This window comes from Ornithodoros turicata, chromosome 1 (assembly GCF_037126465.1).
Source record: "Ornithodoros turicata isolate Travis chromosome 1, ASM3712646v1, whole genome shotgun sequence".
NCBI lineage: Eukaryota > Metazoa > Arthropoda > Arachnida > Ixodida > Argasidae > Ornithodoros > Ornithodoros turicata.
The window spans coordinates 65,392,762-65,415,321 of NC_088201.1; the positions used below are offsets into that span (position 1 = coordinate 65,392,762).

General features: G+C 47.6%; 1 protein-coding gene across 1 annotated transcript in view; it reads left to right on the plus strand.

Annotated features, from left to right (window-relative positions):
* Nucleotides 1-17,017, plus strand: part of LOC135378340 (15-hydroxyprostaglandin dehydrogenase [NAD(+)]-like) — a 31,900-nt gene extending 14,883 nt beyond the window's left edge. Inside the window, exons 4-8 of the mRNA XM_064611355.1 lie at nucleotides 1,443-1,549; nucleotides 8,112-8,208; nucleotides 8,850-8,926; nucleotides 14,291-14,448; nucleotides 16,731-17,017. Coding sequence (XP_064467425.1) covers nucleotides 1,443-1,549; nucleotides 8,112-8,208; nucleotides 8,850-8,926; nucleotides 14,291-14,448; nucleotides 16,731-16,896 — 605 coding nt within the window. The 3' untranslated portion in view covers nucleotides 16,897-17,017. The remainder of the gene's footprint in view (nucleotides 1-1,442; nucleotides 1,550-8,111; nucleotides 8,209-8,849; nucleotides 8,927-14,290; nucleotides 14,449-16,730) is intronic.
* Nucleotides 17,018-22,560: the final 5,543 nt, after the last annotated feature.

Consider the following 22,560-nt stretch of genomic DNA (forward strand, 5'->3'; position numbering starts at 1 on the left):
TCAGGCTCAGTATGGCCACGATACACTTAGCCGCAGCAAAGCGTTTGAGTGGTTCAAATGGTTCCGAGACGGCCGTACATCAGTGCAGGACGATCCCGGCCGGGCCAGCTCAGAGGCCAGTGTCAGAGTTCCTGAGAACATCCAAACTTGTGGAGCGCCTGATCATCTGAGCGCCTGATTTCTGCGACAAGGCTGGCGTTGTTCATGTTGATTTTCCGCCCAGTGGTACCACCATCAATAGTGCATATTACTGCCAGGTTCTCAGGGATGTGCATAAGGCGCTGAAACAAAAGCGGCCGGGCCTCATCACCAAAGGAGTCCTCCTCCTACAGGACAATGCACGCCCTAATACGCGCATCTCACGACACGCACCTTACAGGAACTTGGCTGGGAGTTGCTGTCACATTCCCCTTACAGTCCAGACCTCTCCCCCAGCGATTTCCATCTCTTCGGGCCACTGAAGGCGTTCCTTGGGGGCCGCCACTTCAGCTGCGACTACGAGGTCAAGAATGCGGTCCGATCATGGCTGCTACGCGCCGATAAGGATTTCTACGCTGCTGGCATCCAAGGCCTCGCGAAACGCTGGGACAAGTGTATCAGTGCAGCTGGAGATTACGTTGAAAAATAAAACTAATTTCCCGACTGTAAGTTCATTTTACTTTTGCGAAAAATGAAAAGTCCCAGTTTGACTTGAACAACCCTCGTATCTACACTCTAAGAAAAAAGGGAGTACTTTTACTCCTTTTGGGGAGTAATTGCATTGCCACAAAAAATAGTCCCTTTCCGGAGTAAATGTACGGGAGTAAATGAATGTCACAGAGTGAAGACCGCATTTCACGCGCTGTTGTAAGAGTCCCAGGTACATAATTGGTGCGCATGCATGAAAATACTTTGAAGCAAACCGTCAACCATCATATATATGGTGATATAAAACCTTGCGCCATACTAGGGCACAATTTGCGAAGAAAGATGCGCTAACTGTTTCTTACTCTGTGTGGCTGGAAAATTGCTACGTTGTCTGAGTTATACAGCCTTATGTCGCTTATGTCGACTTATGTCGTTCAAATTGACCAAGGGCACATATTTACGTGGACTGTCGGATTCAGGAGACCATTCGCGAAGTTTAGTGACAATTTGCAGTCCTGGGGAGTAAATGTCGGGACTAAATGTTGGGTTAGGGGACTAAAATGGGGAGTAATTGGGGGGGCAGACTAGGGGAGTAGAAGCTGCAAGTGCTCCCCGTTTTACTCCTTTTTTTCTTAGAGTGTACTTGCCAAAAGGACTAAAATTATTCCTTTTTTTTTTCTCAGTCGGGTGCAACCGCAGACCACCCTTCAGAGTATCCTTGTTGTTCGAGAGTGTTTACTGTTACAATATCGCTCAGCGGTTATGGGTGGTACATACAAGTCACACTCCAATTTCTTTCGACGCAATCTGTTTAGGTGCCTTCAAAGACATCATTAAGCGATGGGGCGCGGTGACCATCTTGGCCCATAACGCGGGTATAGGTGGCGAGGATCAATATGAACGTGTGATCAACATCAACTTGGTAAGTTCAGACACACTACTTCGTATCTTAAAAGAATATTAAGGAAAAAAAGAAAAAGAAATCCCTGAGCGATTGCGATAGTCGGGAATGCGAAGTTTGAGCGCAGCTGGTTGAGTTCTACACCACTGTTTTTTTATTTTCTACACATAGTACAGCTTTGAACGAAAGTTTACGGAACACGGTATTGGCGTACTTCTTCATCGAAGTGGCCCTCTGCTAGCTAACAGGAGGAAATTGAATAAAAAAAAACGGGTGACCGGCTATTCTATCCGTCTCTCGGTAGATGTGTCCACTCCTGTTTGCTGCTAAGGTGTCGCTCCAATGAAGAAATGCGACACACCGGTGTTCCGTAAACTTTTGTCCCAAGCTGTACTTTCTACAGGTAGCTCCACTATCCCCGTTCTTGATGGTCATGAGCGTGACCGAGCGTGGCTCATTCGACTGCTCTCGTAGCACCCTCCTTCTTCACTTTCCTCCTCGTCCCCTCTTCGCTTTCGCCGTGCTTGCGAACCGTGCACCCTCCTCCTTCGCTTTCCTCCTCGTACGCTTCCCCGCTGTTTTCCTTCTCACGCGCTTCCATACATTCATCCTTCGCTCTGCTCCTCGTTCGCTCTGCCGGTTACAACGCCAACACCGCTCAACCCAGGAACGGCCCTCTATAGAGCTGCTCTCCAAAATTTCTCATCGCGGAGTGAAAAGTACCGTTACCTTGACAACATGTTGTTGTCAACAACTTGTTTGTTGCCACCCGACTTAAAATACGGCAAGCATTTTGTGCGCAGTTTACGTCGCTATGTGATGAACACCTCAACCGTTCTCTCATCTTTTTAATTATTTTGCTGTAATGCTGTGCTGTAAGAGTATGTGAGTAATACTTACACTTACAATAATTATACTTACAATATCACTTCACGCTCGCGATCAGGTTTTCATTTCGCGCCGGCTGGCGAGAGCTGGGCACAATACCCACTGAATCTTCACTTAAAAGAAAACTTTGGTTCAGGATGTCTGCTTGAATGAAATTCACATTAACGGGACTATCGCATCCGGAAGGGTGTGTACGAGACCGATACGGTAATGTTCCGCATGGTTCCATATTCTATACTTGGCCAAGTTTGTCTTCCGAAAACAGCTTACATATTAAATAAACGAGTTTTAAAGATTCGCACTCCCTCTGCAGCTAAGCCAGAACGACGTAAGCCGGGCACACGAATGGGAGCGCAGCGCAGGTGATTGTCTCAGAAGTCGTCTGCTTGGCGTTCGAACCGCAATGTACTAAGTGAAAAAAAAACTCGATAAAAGTACGCAGACTCTCACTTGTGAGTGCTGACATGACCATGTTCTGTGGAACAGTGTGTTACGCTCCTTGCTGTACAAACACGTAGGACGCCAACCAGAAACAGCATATTCCACGAACCGATCTCAGAATCCTCCGCGACCTGCAGGCGTCATCAGTCCCGCCCAGCGGTCGGACGCCAATGTCTCTCTGCCGCTCCCAGGTTGGCCTTGTCCGCGGCAAAGGGCGCTCACGCGTTATTGTCAGTGATGAACGAGGAGTAAAATGGCATTGTAGTTTCAGAATCGACCGCGACGGTTGCGATAGTCCGTTAAAACCAAATACTATTACAGCTGTTTCGGCGTTTGTCCATGTTGCTTTCTCCGTGCGGGCCGCCGCCATCGCTGCCATCTTGTCAGCACGTAACCGGCAGTGCGAGTAGTGAGTACGCCAGGGAGAAAGGGAGTCACTGCGCCTGCGCCAACCCTCATTGAAGTGCGTAACCACGTTCGCGAACGGGGGACAAGTGTTCCCGTTATTGATATCTGTCGCCGAGACTCTTTGTACGCAGCTGAGGACGATCACGATCGGCGTCTAAGGACGATTGCGCGCGATGTGGATCCTGCTTCAGTGCGTTTGGGGTTTAGAACCGTCGCCGGCCCACCCGGATAACCGCCCTTTCAGCACCGAAAAAGTTACTGGATACTGGCCTGTGGGTCACCAAGTACCGGCCATACACGCCGTTATGCAGTTTTTGAAATCATGTGACCTTCCGACACCCTCAATGTATCCGTGGCGGCTACTGGATGCATCGTGCTGTGTGACGAGGACCATTAGTGCATAGTCTACGTCCATCTGAACTCTTGTTTCATTTACTGGACTCATGCGTTAGGTGGACCCTGCTTCTTTTTTTTTTTTCTGTTTCTTTGATTTTTCTTTTGCTTCTTTTTTTTTATTGCCTCCTGGTAATCCTGATGTTGGTGTTTCTACTTTCTTTTCTATTCACGAGTCCTGCACTAGCATGACCGGACTTTGTCGGGTCTCACACCTCCATATTTTTTATATCTCAATCAATCAACATTCACTCCCAAAAGCGTATGGTGCCGCGTGGAAACCGTTTTGTGCAGTGCCGTGTATGCCAAAGGGAGTCTGGCCATTAGGAGGAGCCTAAAAAAGAGGCTCGACCTGTCAATCAAATTGAGCGTTTTTCATTGGCTGCTGTTCTTTATGCGGGCCGCCATGACACCAAAATTTTCCGAAAATGGCAGCGTAGCTTGGAACGGCGAAGCGAGGATTTCATGACAATTTTTTTTCACAAATTATGCCAATTTTATTCCATAAGTGTACATTCTGTTGCAATTATCCTGCAAATCACCTTTAAATTACGCTCCCGTGTCGATGTTTACCTGAAAATATGTTTCGTCGTCCTTGTTAGGCCTAGTAACGACAGCGATCACAGGCAAATAGCAAGAAAAACGCTACAGATGGCCAAAAATGTGCATTTTATGACATACTTTTATTCATATACACACACCTTTGTCCGTTCTTGATTCAATCTTGTTGTATTTCATAGTTAAAATCACGTTAAAATAGGTATAATACCGGCAGTCTCTTCCAAGTAGCGGTTCTGCCGGCCTAATCAGTTCTGCTGGCAAGCACATCTGCTTCTGCTACTTCTGCTTCTGCTATTCTGCGTCTTCCCGACATGCCCCTCTCCATCCAGGTGGCGCCTTTAAAAGTGGACGCAAAATCCATTATGTTGCTAGGTCGTCAGGGAATATCCTATTCAATCTAATCCAATCCAGATTCCCGAAAATGTCGGCACCGAGTGAATACAGGTAATATATTTTATTTATTTATTTGAAAGATACTGCCGGCCATCTGCTGATGTCGATGGCAGATGAGGTGAGTACACTACATACAACACATACAACACACGGCTATACACAGTGCAATATGTCAAGTGTTAAACGTCTGAAGTCTAGAAAGAAAGTTAGCCTACAAGCAGTGGCGTATCTAGGGTGTGGCAGGTGTGGACAGGTGCCATGGGCGCCAGGTGAACAGGGGCGCCATTATGTGGTCGGGTGTGAATGTGCCAGGTTGGGCACTCAACCTGGCACATTCATAAATGATCTAAAGCAACCGCCATTAGAAAGGTTGTACTGTGAAACCTAGTGCGGACCACACGAAAACGCATCCCCAAGGACATCATGTTAACCATGTTGCCATGGGCGCAGGTAGCTCTAGATACGCCACTGCCTACAAGACCTTGTAAAAACCGGGTTGGTGATGGAATTTGTGTAAGACAAGAGGGCAATTTGTTCCATTCTCGTACAGTACGAAGAAAAAAAAGAAAATTTAAACACATCTTTATTGCAACGAAACTCACGGATTAATTTACGATGTTTCAGTCTTGTGGGTCGGCTCGAATTGTAAGTTAAGTAATCGCAGAACTTGAGCCCATTAGTACCGCTAACTATATCGTGCAAAAACTTGAGACGCCGAATTTTCCTTCGTTGAGCCAAGGTTGGCAAACCAGATTTAGCATAGAGTGAAGTCGAAGATGTGTGCTGACCATATGCATTATATATAAATCGAAGGGCATTTTTCTGCACAGATTCTAGCATGTTAGTATGCGTCTGTACGTAGGGATCCCAAAGAATATCCGCGTACTCTAAAATTGGCCGCACTAACGTAGTGTAAGCCGTCAGCTTCGTTGCAGACGTACAGTGGCGCATCGTCCTCCTCAGTGACCAAAGTTTACGGGATGCTTTGGTAGCAACTTGTTCAACATGCTCGGCCCAGCTTAGGTTTGATGCTATTGATACACCAAGGTATTTTTGGTTCTCCACTTTACTCAACACAGTAGTGTTAATGCTATACGGAAAGGACAACGAAGTTTTCTTCGCTGTGACACACATGAACACGCACTTTTTCACATTGAGCTCCATCTGCCACATTTCGCACCACCGAACAATAGATTGAAGACAGTTTAATTTGATTTGGTCGTTAGTAGTGTTTATACTAGAATACAAAATGCAGTCATCAGTAAAGAAACGACACTGGATTCCTGGAATGTCGATACAAAGGTCATTTATAAAAATTAGAAACAGCAACGGTCCAAGCACGGACCCCTGTGGTACTCCGGAGAGAACTGCCAAGGAATGCGAATGGGCTCCGCCAACACTCACGAACTGCTTACGATTAGTAAGATAGGAGTGAAACCATTGCAGTATACGATCATTACTTATTATGTTTTTCAATTTATACAACAGCTTAGTGTGCTAAACTCTATCGAATGCCTTTGATAGATCTAAAAACACAACGTCCGTTTGACCACCTTTGTCTACAACAGAGGCAAAGTCATGAACTATGTGTACAAGTTGCGTAACTGTCGAGTAACCTCGCCTAAAGTCGTGCTGCTCTTTCACCAAGAAATCACTTTCTTCCAAAACGCTAATTATGTGTTTGAAGATAATATGTTCCAGAACTTTGCTACTAGTACTTAGCAGTGATACCGGCCTGTAGTTAGTAATGTTTGATTTATCACCGCTTTTAAATATTGGTACCACTTTGGCTACCTTCCACTCAGACGGGATTTCACTCGATCTTAAACTGGATTGGTAAATGGCACAAAGAAACTTTGAACACCACTCTGCATACCGCTGTAAAAAAGCATTGGGTATCCCGTCTGGACCACACGCCTTCTTCGTGTCCAGCCGGAGGAGCCTATCTAAGACACCCTCTGTGAACCCTTCGACATCGCTCCGACCAAAGCAGGTAGAAGAGAAAGGTAATAGTAGTAGTAGTAATTAACTGAAAAAAAAAAAAAATCGGGGGAAAGACTTGGAGCAGGGTGGCTGCCCTAAGGGCGCCTGCAGCTCCATCTCATTTAGGTGGTTTTGAGGGTTATGATGTGTGTTCCTGTTAGTAGCGGCAGTGTATACCGCTTTCTTTTAGGTAGACACACAATGCCTTGAGTGCCTTCATGTCTTGTTCCCTTTAGGCCATCTTCCCATTACTTTGCAGTAAGAGAATGGTATTTTGTCCAGTGTTTGAAGTGCATGGGACAGTCTTTCCCTTGCGTCCGCTTGTTCTGGGCACTGTATAAGTACGTGTAACGTGTAAAAAAAAAAAAAAAAAAAAAGCTGTTTTGTATACAGGGTGTTTCAGTTAAATCCCCGGGCTAAATAATTCGCGAACCGGTGCATCAATCGAATAACTTTCTTTTTTACAAGTATCTGTCCAATACCGCCTACAAGATGCGCACCGCGTGAATGAGCGGGAGGCGCTCATTATTTAAATAAAAATGCAAATGAGTTTCGTAAAAAAGCGTAACTTCTAAAGCAGGGCGCTGTCGGTATTAAAATGGGTACTACCCCTTTTGGGACCTTCAGTGGACACCTTTCAGAGAAAAATCTGCCACCGAAGCGGGTCATTTGTTGCAGTAATTAATTGGTTTCGGTTTACGTATTTTTGTCGCGGCTGGTCGCGGCGAAGCGCAAAAAGACGCTCTTTCACTCCCTTATCCATCAATGAATTACGTCCTTACACCAATGAATTACACCAATGAATTACACCAATGAATTACACCAATGAATTACACCAATGAATTACACCAATGAATTACACCAATGAATTACACCAATGAATTACGTCCTTTTGCGCTTCGCCGCGACCAGCCGCGACAAAAATACGTAAACCGAAACCAATTAATTACTGCAACAAATGACCCGCTTCGGTGGCAGATTTTTCTCTGAAAGGTGTCAACTGAAGGTCCCAAAAGGGGTAGTACCCATTTTAATACCGACAGCGCCCTGCTTTAGAAGTTACGCTTTTTTACGAAACTCATTTGCATTTTTATTTAAATAATGAGCGCCTCCCGCTCATTCACGCGGTGCGCATCTTGTAGGCGGTATTGGACAGATACTTGTAAAAAAGAAAGTTATTCGATTGGTGCACCGGTTCGCGAATTATTTAGCCCGGGGATTTAACTGAAACACCCTGTATAGCTTGGATAGCCTGGGATTAATAGCGAACTGTATTTTGGCTCGTGATTGGCCAGAGAGCTCGAAAAGTGGGCGGAGCTCCAGGTATAGGCAGGCTCTATTAATGGCCAGACTCCCTTTGCTATACACGGCACTGGTTTTGTGAGGTGAATATTTCAAATCAGCGATAGGATTGGCCCTCGCCGGAAAGCTCGTGCCCGTCACGGGCGAAGTGATGGTTACGGGATAACGACAAGGTCATGTTGCTGAACACAGCGTACTATCGCTATGTTAACAGGTATCCTACGTTACGGCTGGACACCTGGCTCTGCAGTACATGGGAAAGGACAAAGGAGGAGAAGGAGGAAATGTCGTCTTTACGGCTTCTTTTCTGGGTAAGTGCGTGATCACATGTCGACTTGGTGATGGCGACGTGAAAATGAAACAATGGGGATGTGAGCCACGACAAAGTGAGACAAACTACTGACTACTCCAGTACGCCTACACACGGTGAATACGTTCTCGTCTATGATAAGTAATTAAAAAAAAGGGTCAATGAACACAAGCACTCAGGAAATGCAGGAAGAAGGAATAAGTGAACGCAACGACAGTTCTATGATTAAGTAATGAAGAGTTAATGTTCAGTAAACGGACTACAAACTTTAGCCGAGAAAATAAGCATTGCACAATTAATAATGCACGATCTCCAAGTGGCAGCGATGCTCCAGATCTCCAAGTTAGATCCCTTCTTGCAAACGAGCAAATCTTTGGGCTTGTTGAGATCGCATCGTGACACAGGACCGCTAAGGAGGGCCGGGAACACGGACCGACAGACGAGCGTACGTCTGTTGTGTTGTCTGTCTGTCCGTGTTCCATCCTCTGGCGATCTGTGTTACACCTTCCTATACAGGCTTGTTGCCAATTTACGAAGGATCGAAGCAACGGCACAGCACCAATGAGGTGTGACTGCAATTGCGACGATTAGCTGTAATAAGAAACCCGCGTAATGTTTTTGATGTGACGTTTATACTTCCAGGTCTTTTTGCTTTGGAGGGGGTGCCGGCTTACACAGCAAGCAAGTTTGGCGTTGTAGGGCTAGTTCAAAGTTTCTCGGTATGTGACTCTCTTTTATTCATTCGAATTTTGGCTGAGTTAGGTGGGAATCGCGTGCAGCGTTTTTCACAGCCGAAATGTACAGTGGTGGACAACAGTTTTCGGAACATGCTCCGGCGCATTCCTTCCTCGGAGTAACACGCTAGCAGCGAATGGTACCGTACGAACTACAAACAGGTGACTGGGTTACCTAGGCACGTGTCTGTAAGTCCGTACGGTCCCATTCGCTGCTAGCATGTCACTCCGAGGAAGGAATGTGCTGGAGAGTGTTCCGTAAACTTTTGTCCAGCACTGTACCAGCGTTGCCTCAACGGGAACCGCGCGCAACGCGAGCAGAGCTGAACCAAGGGCCCGAAACTCGCCAGTTCCTTTGCGGGATAAAGTGAGGCGCTTCATGCGTTTCACGTCATCGGACGTCAGAAAGCGTCATAAATTGAACGTCATGGAGACATCCGGTGGCTAGTGATTACTGGTTGGTTCCCATGAGGATGAATTCGTTTTCTGAGCGATGATTGGCCGTTTTCAAATTTGTTCGCGAGCGCTCAAACAGGCGACAGTGCGACGGCTGTGCCAGTTGGAACCGGCGTCCCCGGAGTCGCCGGCGTCCGTTTCGGATGGCTCGTGTTGTGTAGCGGTTGGGTTGGACTATGAGTTCTGATTTTTCCTGTTTAAAAACGCAAGCTGTATCATGTGAGTGTCCTCGAACAGTCACAGCTGCCAGGGAAGATGCCTGCGCAACATTTCTGCTCTGCTTCTTGGTGTAGAAACTATTCGAGCGTCCGAACGCCTCGTACCCGATACCCGGTCAACGACTGCCGACAGGTAAGTCATTTGTCATTACTTGTTGCCTTACAACATACGGCATTTTGTGTATTGTGAATAACAGTTACCGTAAATCGGGACCGGAATACGCTGTGACCGAGACAGACAGCGTAGCTTTGCAAATACGATGGTAGGCTATATTTCTTTTCGTGAAACTACATCAAACAATATCATCTAAATGTTATGATTAAATACCCGCTCACGTCGTACTGTATAAGGGTTATGGGTCTGTATAAGACTTTATTAGCTGTTCTGTACGTAGCGCCAAAGTCAAGTTTGTCGGGCTATTTGGCCTGAATATATCATTGTGAGCATTGTGAAGGTATTTTTTGTACTAAGGTCGCTCACACCCCATGGTTGCGAGCTTCTCACAACCCTACCACCGTTCTTATTTTTCGCGTTCAATAGCACCTTTATTCTTTCTATTTACATTGCAACTTTCACATGCATAGCTGTATATCTGATACCAATATTTTTCATCTTGCAGCCACTGAGCTCCAGTCCCCAGTAGCAGTCCTTCCCAGAGGCAGTCTGACATTATCAGGCTTCTTTAAGCAAATTCTGGAGCAATATTAATGTCATGTTTTCGTTACCGCAGTCATGCTGTGTACGTCTTGCTTGCATAACCGTATGTCGCACAATAAAATACTTCATGTGACAAATACAACCAAGGCTCCGTCGTATTCCTATAACTCCCAGTGCATTCCGACAAACGCGAACCAAAAAAAACAGTGAATGGAAGAAAAAAAGGAGCAAAAAGAAGACGGGAAGCAGAGCAGAGAGGAGGAAAGTAGTGAGAGAGAAATGGATGACACGTCATTTACGTCATTCACGGCATAATCAAAAAAGAAAAGAAATAGGGTGGATAGTCCTCAGTCATTGGTCCAGCTCCGGAGGTCACGTGAGTTTTCAGTTACAATAGATTTCTACTACAGCTTCGCGCCCCTGGCTGAACCGAAGCTCTTCTGTCCGCAAGCGACGGATTCTCGGCGCTGTTCCGACCATAATACTGTAGTCCAACTGAATCGGACCAGCCAGTCCGCACTGACAGGATACTGCAGGTGACTGCGTTCTTCCCGCGCTTCCACCAGCACGGCGCACAAGAAGCAGAAAACGTGGCTGCCCGGTGCGAGGTGGAACGGCTGAGGTTGAAAAGAGTGTAGAGGAAGTGATGTCCCTCTACATGAGTCCTGACCGGCGATGATGGAATGCCCCAGCTGCAGATAGACGTGGCCTCACACTAGGACAGTGCCCGTAGAACTGGCTGCCAGGCGCAGTACCGCGCGGCAGCAGAGGCGCGTCGTCGTCGTCGTCTTCCACGGGCCGCGGTATCACTCCCCCCCTCAGACGCGGAGCGGTGCATGCGGTTGAGGTCCGCGTAGATACCATGAAGAGAATGAGGACGATTCGTGGATGATGGACGACTGGACGCACGGCTTGTGATTGTGGCTGTTGATGCCGCAGCAGCGGGATGGCGAGAACAAGAGCGCTGCGATCCGGGCGGGTTCCAGTGATGAGATGTGAATGCTGAGTGCTTGACTGCTTGGATGCTTGAGTGGTTGCTGATTGTGTTGAGCGGCGCTGAGTGCGTTGAGTGATCGTTGCTGCGTTGCTTGTTGCTGGGTGAGTGCGTTGCTCAGTGGGCGACAGTACCGCGACCGGTACGAGAGCGTGAATGTTGGTTGTCGCCAGAGAAGTGCCGGGGAGGACCATCATGAAGCAGGTGGAGGCCGGAAACTGAACTTGCTGTGGTCTCCCTGCGGGTCCCCGATGGAGCTGGGGCCCCGGTGCGACTTGCCGGCCAGAAGGTGGTTCGCTGCTGGTTCGCCGCCGAAAAATTTAGGGTGATGAATGGCTGAATTACGCCGAACATGGTGTTCGTAGTTCTGGTCACCAAATGTAGAGGAGGTGGTATCCTTCTACATGAGAATTGATCGGCGATGATGGAATGTCCCAGCACTGCCCAGAATGTCCACACTAGGACGGTGCCCGTAGAACTGGCTGCCAGGCGCAGTAGCGTGCGGCAGCAGAGGCGCGTCGTCGTCGTCTTCCACGGGCCGGCACAAGAGTGTTATGGAAGCGCTTCCGGTCAAGAGATCCAACGAGTCAAGAGATCCAACGAGTCAAGAGATCCATCGAGTAAGGAGATCCAACTGATCACGTGACAGGCGAGTCAAAAGATCCAAAGCGTCAAGAGTTCCAGCCCGGTCAAGAAATCCATCGAGTCAGGAGATCCAATCGGTCACGTGACAGGCGATTCAAGAGATCCAACCAGTCAAAGCGTCATACTGGTCAGGATTCCCGACAAAAAAGAAAGTCTATCCCTTACCATGTTCATTGCCGAAGTAGTATTAGTAGTAGGAAGTAATATGCCCGGTAACAGTGAAGACTTTTCGGTGTTTTCTCTCTCCTTACCACACACGCACACGCACAAAAAGAAAAAGTACCCGAGAAAATCCTGAGGTTGTGCTGTAGGTTACGGCGGCGAGTCCCAGTTTTGCCTTTGCACTTTTATGTTCATTGCCCCTAGCGCCGTAACACGCTATGCCAGAACGGATGCTTGTTACCAAGAATATTGAGCTCAACTTACAAGGCATCGTAGGCCGCAGGGCTTAAAACATATCGTTGTCGCGTTCTTTTCATTGGCCCCCACTCTTATCACGTTATTCTATTCTTTTTCTGATCGTGCGAGAAAATACTGTCTGACTGTGCTTTCCAATCAACATTGACCTGTCACGTTCATTGACCTCAACACCAAAATGCAGGTTATACTGCTGGACTCAAGAGTTGGCTTCGTACTTTTGTGTCCATTGGCGCAGTCGTCCCCACGTTATGCCAGAACTGAAGTTTGTTACCGATAATAATGGACCCAGCCGCAAAGTGCTCTGTCTTTGTCCTTTTGTGGACGGCGGGGAAAACTTAACACAGAAAAACGCACACACACACACACAAAGAGAGAAACAGATGTTCGGGCAATAGAAGTTGCCTTTCTTTGAGTCCATGATCTGACGGATCAGGCGGTTCCGCCATGTAGAACGTCTGTCCAGAACAGCGACTTTGCTCTTCGACTACGAGCCTGCTGTGATACGAGAAGTGTTTGAGTAATGAACGGGTTTGAAACAGTGGCTGGCCCACGCTAACTCTAGAAATAATCTCTAACACGAAGCGCTGTCAAGAAAAATGACAACACTTCCATAAATCCTGTGTTACAAACATGTTGATCTTACAATGCAGACACCTGTTGTTAACAGAAATCACATAAGAGAACTGTCGGCTTTTCTAGGACTGCGCTATGTGTTACAAAGTAACTAAGTCAATAAAAATAACACGTTGATTTGCCACCTGCATTTGTATTATATTTATACCGCACGTAAAACGATTCCCTCGTATTCCGATACAAGTAATTTCTGCTTAGCGATGTTAGGGTTAACGACGTAACACAAAGGGGTCAAAAGATCCAAGCCCGGCGAACCTTCAGACGAGTCAAGAGATCCAACCGGGTCAAGAGATCCAACCGGGTCAAGAGATCCATCGGTGGATCTCTTGACTCGATGGATCTCTTGACCCGCTGGATCTCTTGACGTGGAATCTTATGGAAGGTGAGATAAGGGAGTACAAAGGAATGATTACGAAGCATTTTACTCTGGACTGCGGTCGTGAACGCTATAGGAATTAGTAAGCATAGAAAAAGAGCAAATGTTCTTAAATTGAGAGGGGGCGGGGAAGACTGTGCTAGCAATCTGTCGATTGGCCTTCTCGACAAAGAAAGGGAATTAGTACGAGCTCTTAAACAATCTATGTTTGAGTGTATGCATTTTTGTTGATAGTGCGCTTCACGTGTGTGTCATCTTTCTTCGGTTTATCTGGTTTTCTTTGCAGGCTTATATTCATTTGCTTTCGTAGATTTATTGGAATTTTTTGCGAGCACTAGAGTCCTGTACAAAAAATAAAACAATAAATAAAAAGCAAGGAAAATCTCACCCCACCCGATCTCATTCAAAAGTCGCCATTTCTTCCTCTGCGTGCTTCAGTTACATATCGCTACACCTAGGTGGCGCAACAGACAGAAGAATACGAACAGAATTAACGCCGTAAATGGCTCTGACGCCGTGTAGTAGGCAGCGCTACCTGTGTGTGGTCATGTGAACGTGAAGCAGTCACGCACACAGACACAAATGGCGGTGTTTGAGTGGACTAGGGTACCCCAACGTTCGCAAAAAAATCCGATAAAACTTCAGACGAATGGCTCCCAATCTGCAGAGTTTGGAGCAGGAGAGCCCCCGTCTTTCATTTTACAATGCGATTGAAATGCATAATGAATGAGTAACTCTGTAGATGTAGTGTAAGGGCCGGGGACTGTAGATATATTTGCCATAACTATTGCACTGTTTATGCGACGTTTAGTGGGTATTTGTAGTGCAAGGGAGTGAATGTCAGGCTCGAGGGACTAAATGGGGTGTAAATGTCATCTTGGGGACAATTTTACTTGCAAACAAATAGAGATGTCCTCCTCGCCTTATCGGATGTTTGTCGTCTATCCAGGGCAAAGTGTACGAGTCAAGCGGAGTGAGGTTTGCTGCGTTATGTCCAGGTGTGACTGATACACCCCTAGCAAGGCCATTCCTTTCCGTAGACAAATCCGGTGAATGGAGCCCTCTGAAGTCCCTCATGGCAGTGAAAGGAATGGAAGGCGTGAGCACGTGAGTGGTCCTTAGTCATGCCGGATTCTCTCATACTTGATGATTTGACGTGCAGTGAAGATGCAGGCATCTTCCGCCAATAGGGAGAGATACCTCTATAGACAGTTTTAAGGAAATCCACACTCAACTGGTTGTTTCTGCCAACGTCCCGAGACAACGTATATGCCGAACTCTGCAGGGAAATAAATACCAAGATGTCGGCTACTTAGAATTCATAGGTCGTAACTCTGAAAGCAGCAGAGAAGACTAAGGAAGCCGACAGGACAGCTGCTGGACGCCTGCAGTGGCATGGTAGTTTCGTGCGTCCTGGAGTACTGTGCTGTCTTGTTGTTCTCTTGTTTGAAGTCGATGCCTTTTCGTTTGAAGACATGACTCACGTAACGCTGCTCATTTGGCAACCTCGATAAAAAAAAAAAGAAAGAAAAAGAAAAGAAAGAAAGCAAATCCGTGTCAGGTGGTCCAGTGGCTGGCGGTGATGTATCTTGAAGTACCATTTCCCAGACGCTCGGATTCTTTATGGGCACCTAATCGAAAATAAATAATTATTATTACCTTCGCTTATTATTATAGGGCGCGCACTGTTCAGCTACAACTGGAAATGTAAAATTCAACGCGTTCTTCAGAAATCGTATTTGGGGGAAGCAGCAAATCCAAGTTGAGAGAACGCCACAGAAGGGCGTACGCTCCGTGCTTTCGACAACTGAGGAGTGATGACAGTATCATTCTGTGCGATGATCGGCGTTCTGCATCTGTGCCGCCGTCTCCTGAGCCCCACCTGAAGGGGGCGCCAAAAAGACACCATTCGGATGGAAGAAGCCGCTGTTGGACGACACACGAGAGAAATAAAATTAAGAATACAGCGGGGTGGGGGGTGGGGTGGACCACGACAAGATACCTCTACCCGAGAAACGTCACCATGACGTTGGCAGACAGACTGAAAAAAAAAAAGAAGAAGAATCTGAAACGGAGGGCTGGGTTCCACGAATGGGCACTTGTTCGCTGCCTCCTATTGAAAGAAAAGTAGGACCGAAGGACGCGTTCGTTTCAGCGACCATCGTAATCCCCTCAAGACCGTGGCTGTCGGGTGCGACCTTGTTCGCTCTTAGTTTCGAGCGTAGTTCAGCTCTACCAAATTGGCGGCGCTGTCGAACACTATGACGTACGTCATTTGTTTACAAACAGGGAGAGGTCTATTGCAATCACTATCGCTGCCAAATCACGACTGCGCGCGATGTGAATCCTGTGTCACTGTGTTTAGGGTATAACACTCAATGAATCTTTGCCGCTCCGAGAGAATGGTCTCAGATGACTAGCTGCCACTGAGCAAGAGCCGCGATAAAAGATAAAATCGACGCGGGTGACACGCGTTCTCCTGGATTAGGGCTCTTTCACATGTCCGTTTCTGTCGTCCGTTTTATTCAAAAATAGAAGCTCAGGGCAGTCGAGCCCCTTATAAGTTCCAATGGGTCCGTTTTGCCTCCGTCAAAAACACGGGCAGGAAAAACGTTCGGGTGAAACAGGCCTTAGAAGAAAAGTACAGAGTGTTGGTAGACTGTCGATAAAACGTCACCATGAAGTCATCGTACCTACGGGACGTAATGGCAGCGTGCGTGACTCTGAATCACGCACGGAGCGGTAGATACTGTACGTCGAAGGTCACGTTATCAATGATCCATTAGCACTCTTTAATCCCTATCAGTGTGTGTCATTAATAGTGAGTTTGAGTAGATCGAAAGGTGTTCACGATAACAGCTCCGGCAACTCGATATGCCAATCGCCTTATCCCTTTGAAGTAGATGACACCGCATTCCTGATCTTTGTTTCGACAGATTCCCTCGTGGTATCGTTTTCGTAGAGTGCATGCCTACGATCAACAAAGTTCAAAATTCCATGTGGAATACCGCGTTCGCTGCTAACTTTCAGCTAGCAGAATTTTATGCGCCGGTAGACAATGACGTCTCCTTTTACATATTTTATCGACATTTGTTTATTTATCATTTCCCGTTTTTTGCGAATGTCGCGTCAGACATGGCAGTGTACGTACACGTACGTATACGTGCTATATATGTTGGTAATAAAACGTTAATCAGTTTGCAGGCTAGATTTTCAGCAGCTTTCCTCGAAGATATCAACGTCATAATTTAATGTCTTCGCAGGGCTTTTCGTATTATCATCAAAAGAAGAAAAAAAAAAAAAATGAAGACAGAAACACTCACAACAAAAAGCATGATCATGAGGGTTTACAAGCAGCACTGATCAGAATGTATCGGTTCATTCAACAGAACGGAGCTGATCGCCGGTGGAGTCATTCAACTGCTGAAGGATAACCGCAATGGAGCAGCGCTGATTGCGCACTGTAACCTGGATGGACACTACCGCTACGTGAGCGACTCGCACTTCGATGCTAATGCAATCTTAGCAGCTACTACACCAGCGAAGACATCTTAGCTGACCTGCTGAAGACGCGATGTCCTTCCTTCTTGTTATTATTTGTTTTCGTAGAATAAAGATGTGCATCGTGAATTATTATGATTGATTGACTTAAAGAATAAATAAAATGGATAATTTATGTTGTGTCATGTGTTGGTAGGACCTACGTTTGCAGTACACAATTTTGCACGAACCAAGCAGCTCCGCGACTTGGAGGACGTTGCTTCCCGCCATGGGTGCTCAGTTGTCGACAACCTCAATTTTGACAACTTCGAGGAAACATGGCCAAAGAGAGAGTTGCTTAAAGAGCTCCTAAATGGAGTTTCATTGCGGCTCATTTCTTGCTGAAGTCTGTTGTTTTCATAAACAACAGGCAACAACTTTTTCATTTAAGCCCTGGTTGTTCCCTCGCTAAAGCCTGGGAAGCATCCCTCAGACCTTGCATCGTTTCGCCCTGTTAGCCTGACAAGTTGCCTCGGCAAAGTGCTGGAGCGCATGGTGCTTCATCGACTAGAATAGAATGGTGGCTGGAACGGCATCGTGTATTTCCGAACGAGATGCCTGGCTTTCGTCGGCACCGGAGCTCAATAGACGCCGTCCTTGACCTTGGCACCACTGTCGAAGTTCTATAAGAAAATCGTAATGACGGTTTTTTTGGACGTGAAGAGAGCGTACGACACCGTCGGTGACGCTGTGGTGTTGCATGAACTATTACAAGCTAGTGCTGCCACTAAACGTTTCCGGCGGCTTGCTGACTTTCCACAGCAGATATTTGTATCTGTACACACACGTGATGGAGCCCCATCGGAAGTCGTGGTAACGCACGGGGTACCACAAGGTAGTGTGTTAAGCCCTGTATTATTTAACCTCGTCATGGTGGGTCTGAAGTCCTGCATAACCTCCGAGGTCAAGATTTTGATGTATGCTGATTATGTTTGTATTTGGACAGTTGGAAAATCAAGACCTGCAATTCGGCATCGTCTGCAGAGTTCACGGGACAGAATTATGCAGTTCTTCACTGAAGTCGGTATGGATATATCGGTGGACAAATCTGCAGCTCTCACCTTCACAAGGAGGCATATGCACCGCTATCAGCTTTTTCTTGCTGGCTCGCCGATCAAGCCGGTGAAACATCACAGGTTTCTGGGTGTCGTCCTCGACTGCGACTTGTCCTGGAAAAAAATACATTGATCACCTTGAAAAAAGGTTCAGTGGTGGACCTCCGTCCTTCGTCATTTTGATGCCGCCAAATGGGGTACGGATGAGCAATCACTCCTGACTGTTCATAAGAATCTCAGTGTTCGTAGTACACTTGTGTATAGCCTTCCTGTTCTTCACGGCATTTCTGAGACACAAGTTGCTTCGGTGCTTCCTTGCACGCAGTCTGAGGATCTGTCTTGACGTCCCCAGAGCTGCAGAAACGCGGATGGTCATAACCGAAGCTCATGAAATACCAATTGAGGACTTCAGGACGAGCGAGACTGTACCTCACTTGTGTGTGTGTGTGGGTGGGTGGGGGCAGAACCCCTGCAGCAACGACTCAGTGGGGTGACTGTCCGCACTGCTCACCCCTTCCGATGCCCCTGATAGATACTATCGATAGTTTTTCGACTTTCAATAGTGACCATCGATAGTTTAAAAAAAAAACTGGTCACTATTGAAAGTCGAAAAACTATCGATAGCCAACTATCGATGGTGTAAAACCTATTGATTGTTGACTATCGATTGCGTTGAAACACTATCGATAATTTCACGATAATGAGGCTTGTGCAGCGACGTCACGTGACTCGGGAAAACATAGTCACAGGTCATAGTCATAACCATCATAGTCATAGGGATTTGGGAAAGTGGCCTGGTCACTCTCTTATTAAGTAGGTCGTGGTCGGCACAGTTCCTGCTGAAGTCTGCCCAGGCCGCATGCTAACCCCTCTATCCCGCACTCCTTCCTGCTGTTCTCTCTCCATCTGTCCACGTCTGTACGCCGCTCATAGCCACAGTTGCTTCGCGGCATTACACGGAATGAAAAAAAAATCAAGGTAAGCGTCAGAGGGGAAGCTGCTCTGAGTTGGATTGTAAAACTTGCGCCAGGCATTTTCTCAAGCATAGCCGACTATCGACAGTCGACTATCGATAGCTTTCTTACTATTGATAGAATTGATTGAACTATTGACTGAAGTCATCCACCGGTACTCATTGAGACAGCAAGGGCCCTTGTACTTTTGGTACCTTAATTTGAAGACGGCGACCCATGAGTAGCTGCGATGGACTATATCCGCCTTCTTCAGGTGCCAAGAGTTCCATATGCGGGTCACCAGACATACCAAAAGTCTTCCATAGTACGCACCATGTGCTCTGATTCACCATTCGCCTGAGGACTGCTTGTGGACTACTACTACTGCGCTGCTTGTGATGTTTGAATTCGATGAACAAGACGGACGACAATATAATCTAAGGGAAACCGGCCTGAGCCTGAACGTGAACCTGAGGCACCCTCTGTGAGGCGCGGGCGGAAGAGCTTTACTGGATGCTTTAGCTTCAGACACTCTTCGGCCAACTCCAGAACGTCCCCCTCCCCCTTTATACCTCCACTTTACAGCTATCGCTGTAAAACAATATATTACTCCAAAATCGGACATGAATATTAATACAAGTAAAAAACGCTGGAGAATTATCAACTGAAGTGGGCGGTGTCTCTGAAAAGTTCTAAATTTGGACAAAAGGTAACTGAGGCTTGTCACCCATGAGTAGGGCTGGATGGAATGGTAAGAAATTTGTATAAAAATGTTTGTATAAAGAGAAATGTAAATTGCTGGCAGTGATGGTGATGTAATGTGCACACAATGAGAATGTGGATGACAGTAATTAAGGTGTTCCTAAAAATGCAGGCATTAGGGAGGGAGGGGGCTCCTCTGCCCTCACTAAAAATGCGTGTGTCAGATAGGTGTGTCCCATCCTTAGGCCAGAGTCGTTTGTGAGGAGAGTTTGGCCATTCTTTGATCTTTTGCCGCCCGGAGATGGGGGCTCGGCGTGACGTCAGATACGTCATCGCTCCTCCCACTTGGCCGGAACAAAAGGCAAGCAACGACGCCACGGGGAGACTTAATGACAGTTCTAAATAGCTCTAAAATAGACATCACGATGAAAAAAAATGACAGCTCTAAAATAGCGGCACTGGTCTTGGCGCCGCCCATCGTGTGACGTAAAATGACACGCTTTGAAACAGGCTCCTCCCAATGGTCAAATGGTTCAGCCTAAAGGCCGGATCCCATAACACGCTGCAAGCGACAAATTCGGCGGCTGCACCCGGGCTCTAGCGACAAACAAGCTATGTCGCGGCTACAAAATCTTGCGTCTACTCCCCGTATATGTTTGTCGCTTGTCGCCAGAGACCGTTGCACCGCGCGTGTCCAAATCCGCTTGATTTGGCGGTATGTAACTGGAGCGAATGATAAATCACAGAGATGTGGGGGGCAACAGTGTAGCGTGGGTGCCAACTACTTGCCACCTGTACTTGCCGTTTGCGAAGCGTTTGTCCCCCAAAACTTGGACATTGGACATCATATCTCCGGCTCGAACTATCATATGCGTAAGAAATGACCTGACCTCGGCACTAATTCACTCTCTATGTGACCCATTTGACTACATAGAGTGCAAAGTGGACATGGGTCGTACTGTACTGACTGTTGTGAGCCTGTACATTCCACCGTCGGTTATTGTTACAGCTCGCAATATTAGGGATATATTTGCCGGTCTCTCTACCCCGTTTGTTGTTGTTGTTGATGTCAACGCACGCCATCCATTGTAGGATAGCAGAAAGGTTGACACTCGCGGCAAAGTCAGGGCGGACGTTATAGAGGATCTGCGACTTCATCTTCTCAATGATGGGTCTTCTACGTTCCTCTGTCGGTGTTTTCAGACAGACTCTTTTGACCTTTCTCTTTGCTCGAAGGATGCATCCAGGTACCTATCGTGGGCGGTTGGCCTGGGCGGTCGGGGAAGTGATCACCATCCCATCTTTATTGGTTTTCAGAAATTCACTCAGAAACAACGGCATAAGGTTGTGACGATTTCGGATTCGTCAGCCTTTCGCACCTTGTGTCCCTCCAGCACCCGACATGACCTCTCGCCAGACGAGATGCCAGGAGGCATCGAGGAGTCCCTTCGCTCATCAAGCAAGGATGTTAAAGTCGTCCCTGGACATCTCGAACCCTAGGGTTGAGCAGCTGCGGGCATATCGTCGACGTGCGGAGCACACGGCCCGTCGAACTGGGTTGCTGAGAGACATTCAAGAAGCCCGCCCATCGAGCAAGGCAGTCACTAAGGAGCTGGCGGCGCTTGGCCGTAAGCGCTGGAGGCAGTTCTGCGGATCGTTGTCACCTTTTGACAACCATGCGAAGATGTGGCGTATAGCAATAAGTTTAAGCGAACCTCCCGAACCAGCATCCCTTTGGTGCACTTGCGTTATCCTCCCCCAAGTCGGCCTTTTGCAACACCATTGCTGCTTCTTCGAAGGCTGCAAGTACAAAGTGGTTTTCTTCCCGTGTTACTATCTTAGTCTAACGGGTTCAAGCTGCGCCCACAGTCAATAACCCGGACATGCACTCTAAGAAAAAATATTGAATTTTTTACTCATGCCGGTAGAACGACAGTATTTGTACGGGCAGCGTTGAACTGGCGCACGCGTTCTCCTCTCTGGGATTAAGCGGGAGCCTTCATTCCCACAGTCCTCTCAACAACTATCAAGCAAGGCCGCAGTTGGCATGGCAAGGTACAACGCAGGCCTCGGTAGTTTCTCTCTTTTGAGCGGGAAAAAAAGGAACCCCTCGGTAGCTCAGTCGGTAACGTCTTGGCTTGTTGAGCTTGAGGTAGGCAACGCGGAGGGAGAAGAAAGGACTACTGCAGCCTGCGAAGGTTTGGAAACAACTGAAGGTTTATTGTCGCTCCTCGCGCTCGCCTTAGCTGAGCGCTCGTCGTCATCTTTAGATAGCTGCGCTACAGGGCTCCCCCCTAGACACTGGTGCGTTACCAGTGGAGAGCGCCAGGAGACAGCGTTTTGTCGAGAACGGCTAGGCGGACGACCCTTGTGTCGTGTCGGCAGAACGGGGAGCTGCGCCGGATAGGTGATAGCTTCGACATATGCGGGTTTGAGCCGGTCCCGGAAAACCGTTGTACGACGGCCGTTGATGTCGACAGTGACTGTCTTTTTGTCGCGGGATAGGACCTGGTACGGGCCTGTGTATACTGCAGTAAGCGGTGGCTTCACGTGGTCCGCACGGATAAACACGTGGGAAGACTTGTTCAGGTCGGGGTGCACGAATATCTTCCAGTATAAAGGCTGCCGAGGCGGAGACGGTTGGATGGTGCGGAATGATCTCGGAGTTGTCTGGCGATGTCGTCACCTGCGGGAAGGTGCCTGGAAGGGTGCTCCAAGAAATCGCCAGGTAGCCGTAATGGGCAGCCGAAGACTAATTCAGCGGAGCTGCACTTAAGGTGCTGCGTGAGGGCGGGCCTGAGGCAAAGGAGGACCTAAGGGTGGTGGTCAACCCAGTTGGTGGGATCGGTGCGCGCGCAGATGGCGGCTTTCAGTTGCCTGTGTAGCCGCTCAACCACCCGATTTGCCGCAGGGTGGCAAGCGGAGGTCGTGATGTACTAGGCACCAATAGCAGCAAGAAGGGATGAGAA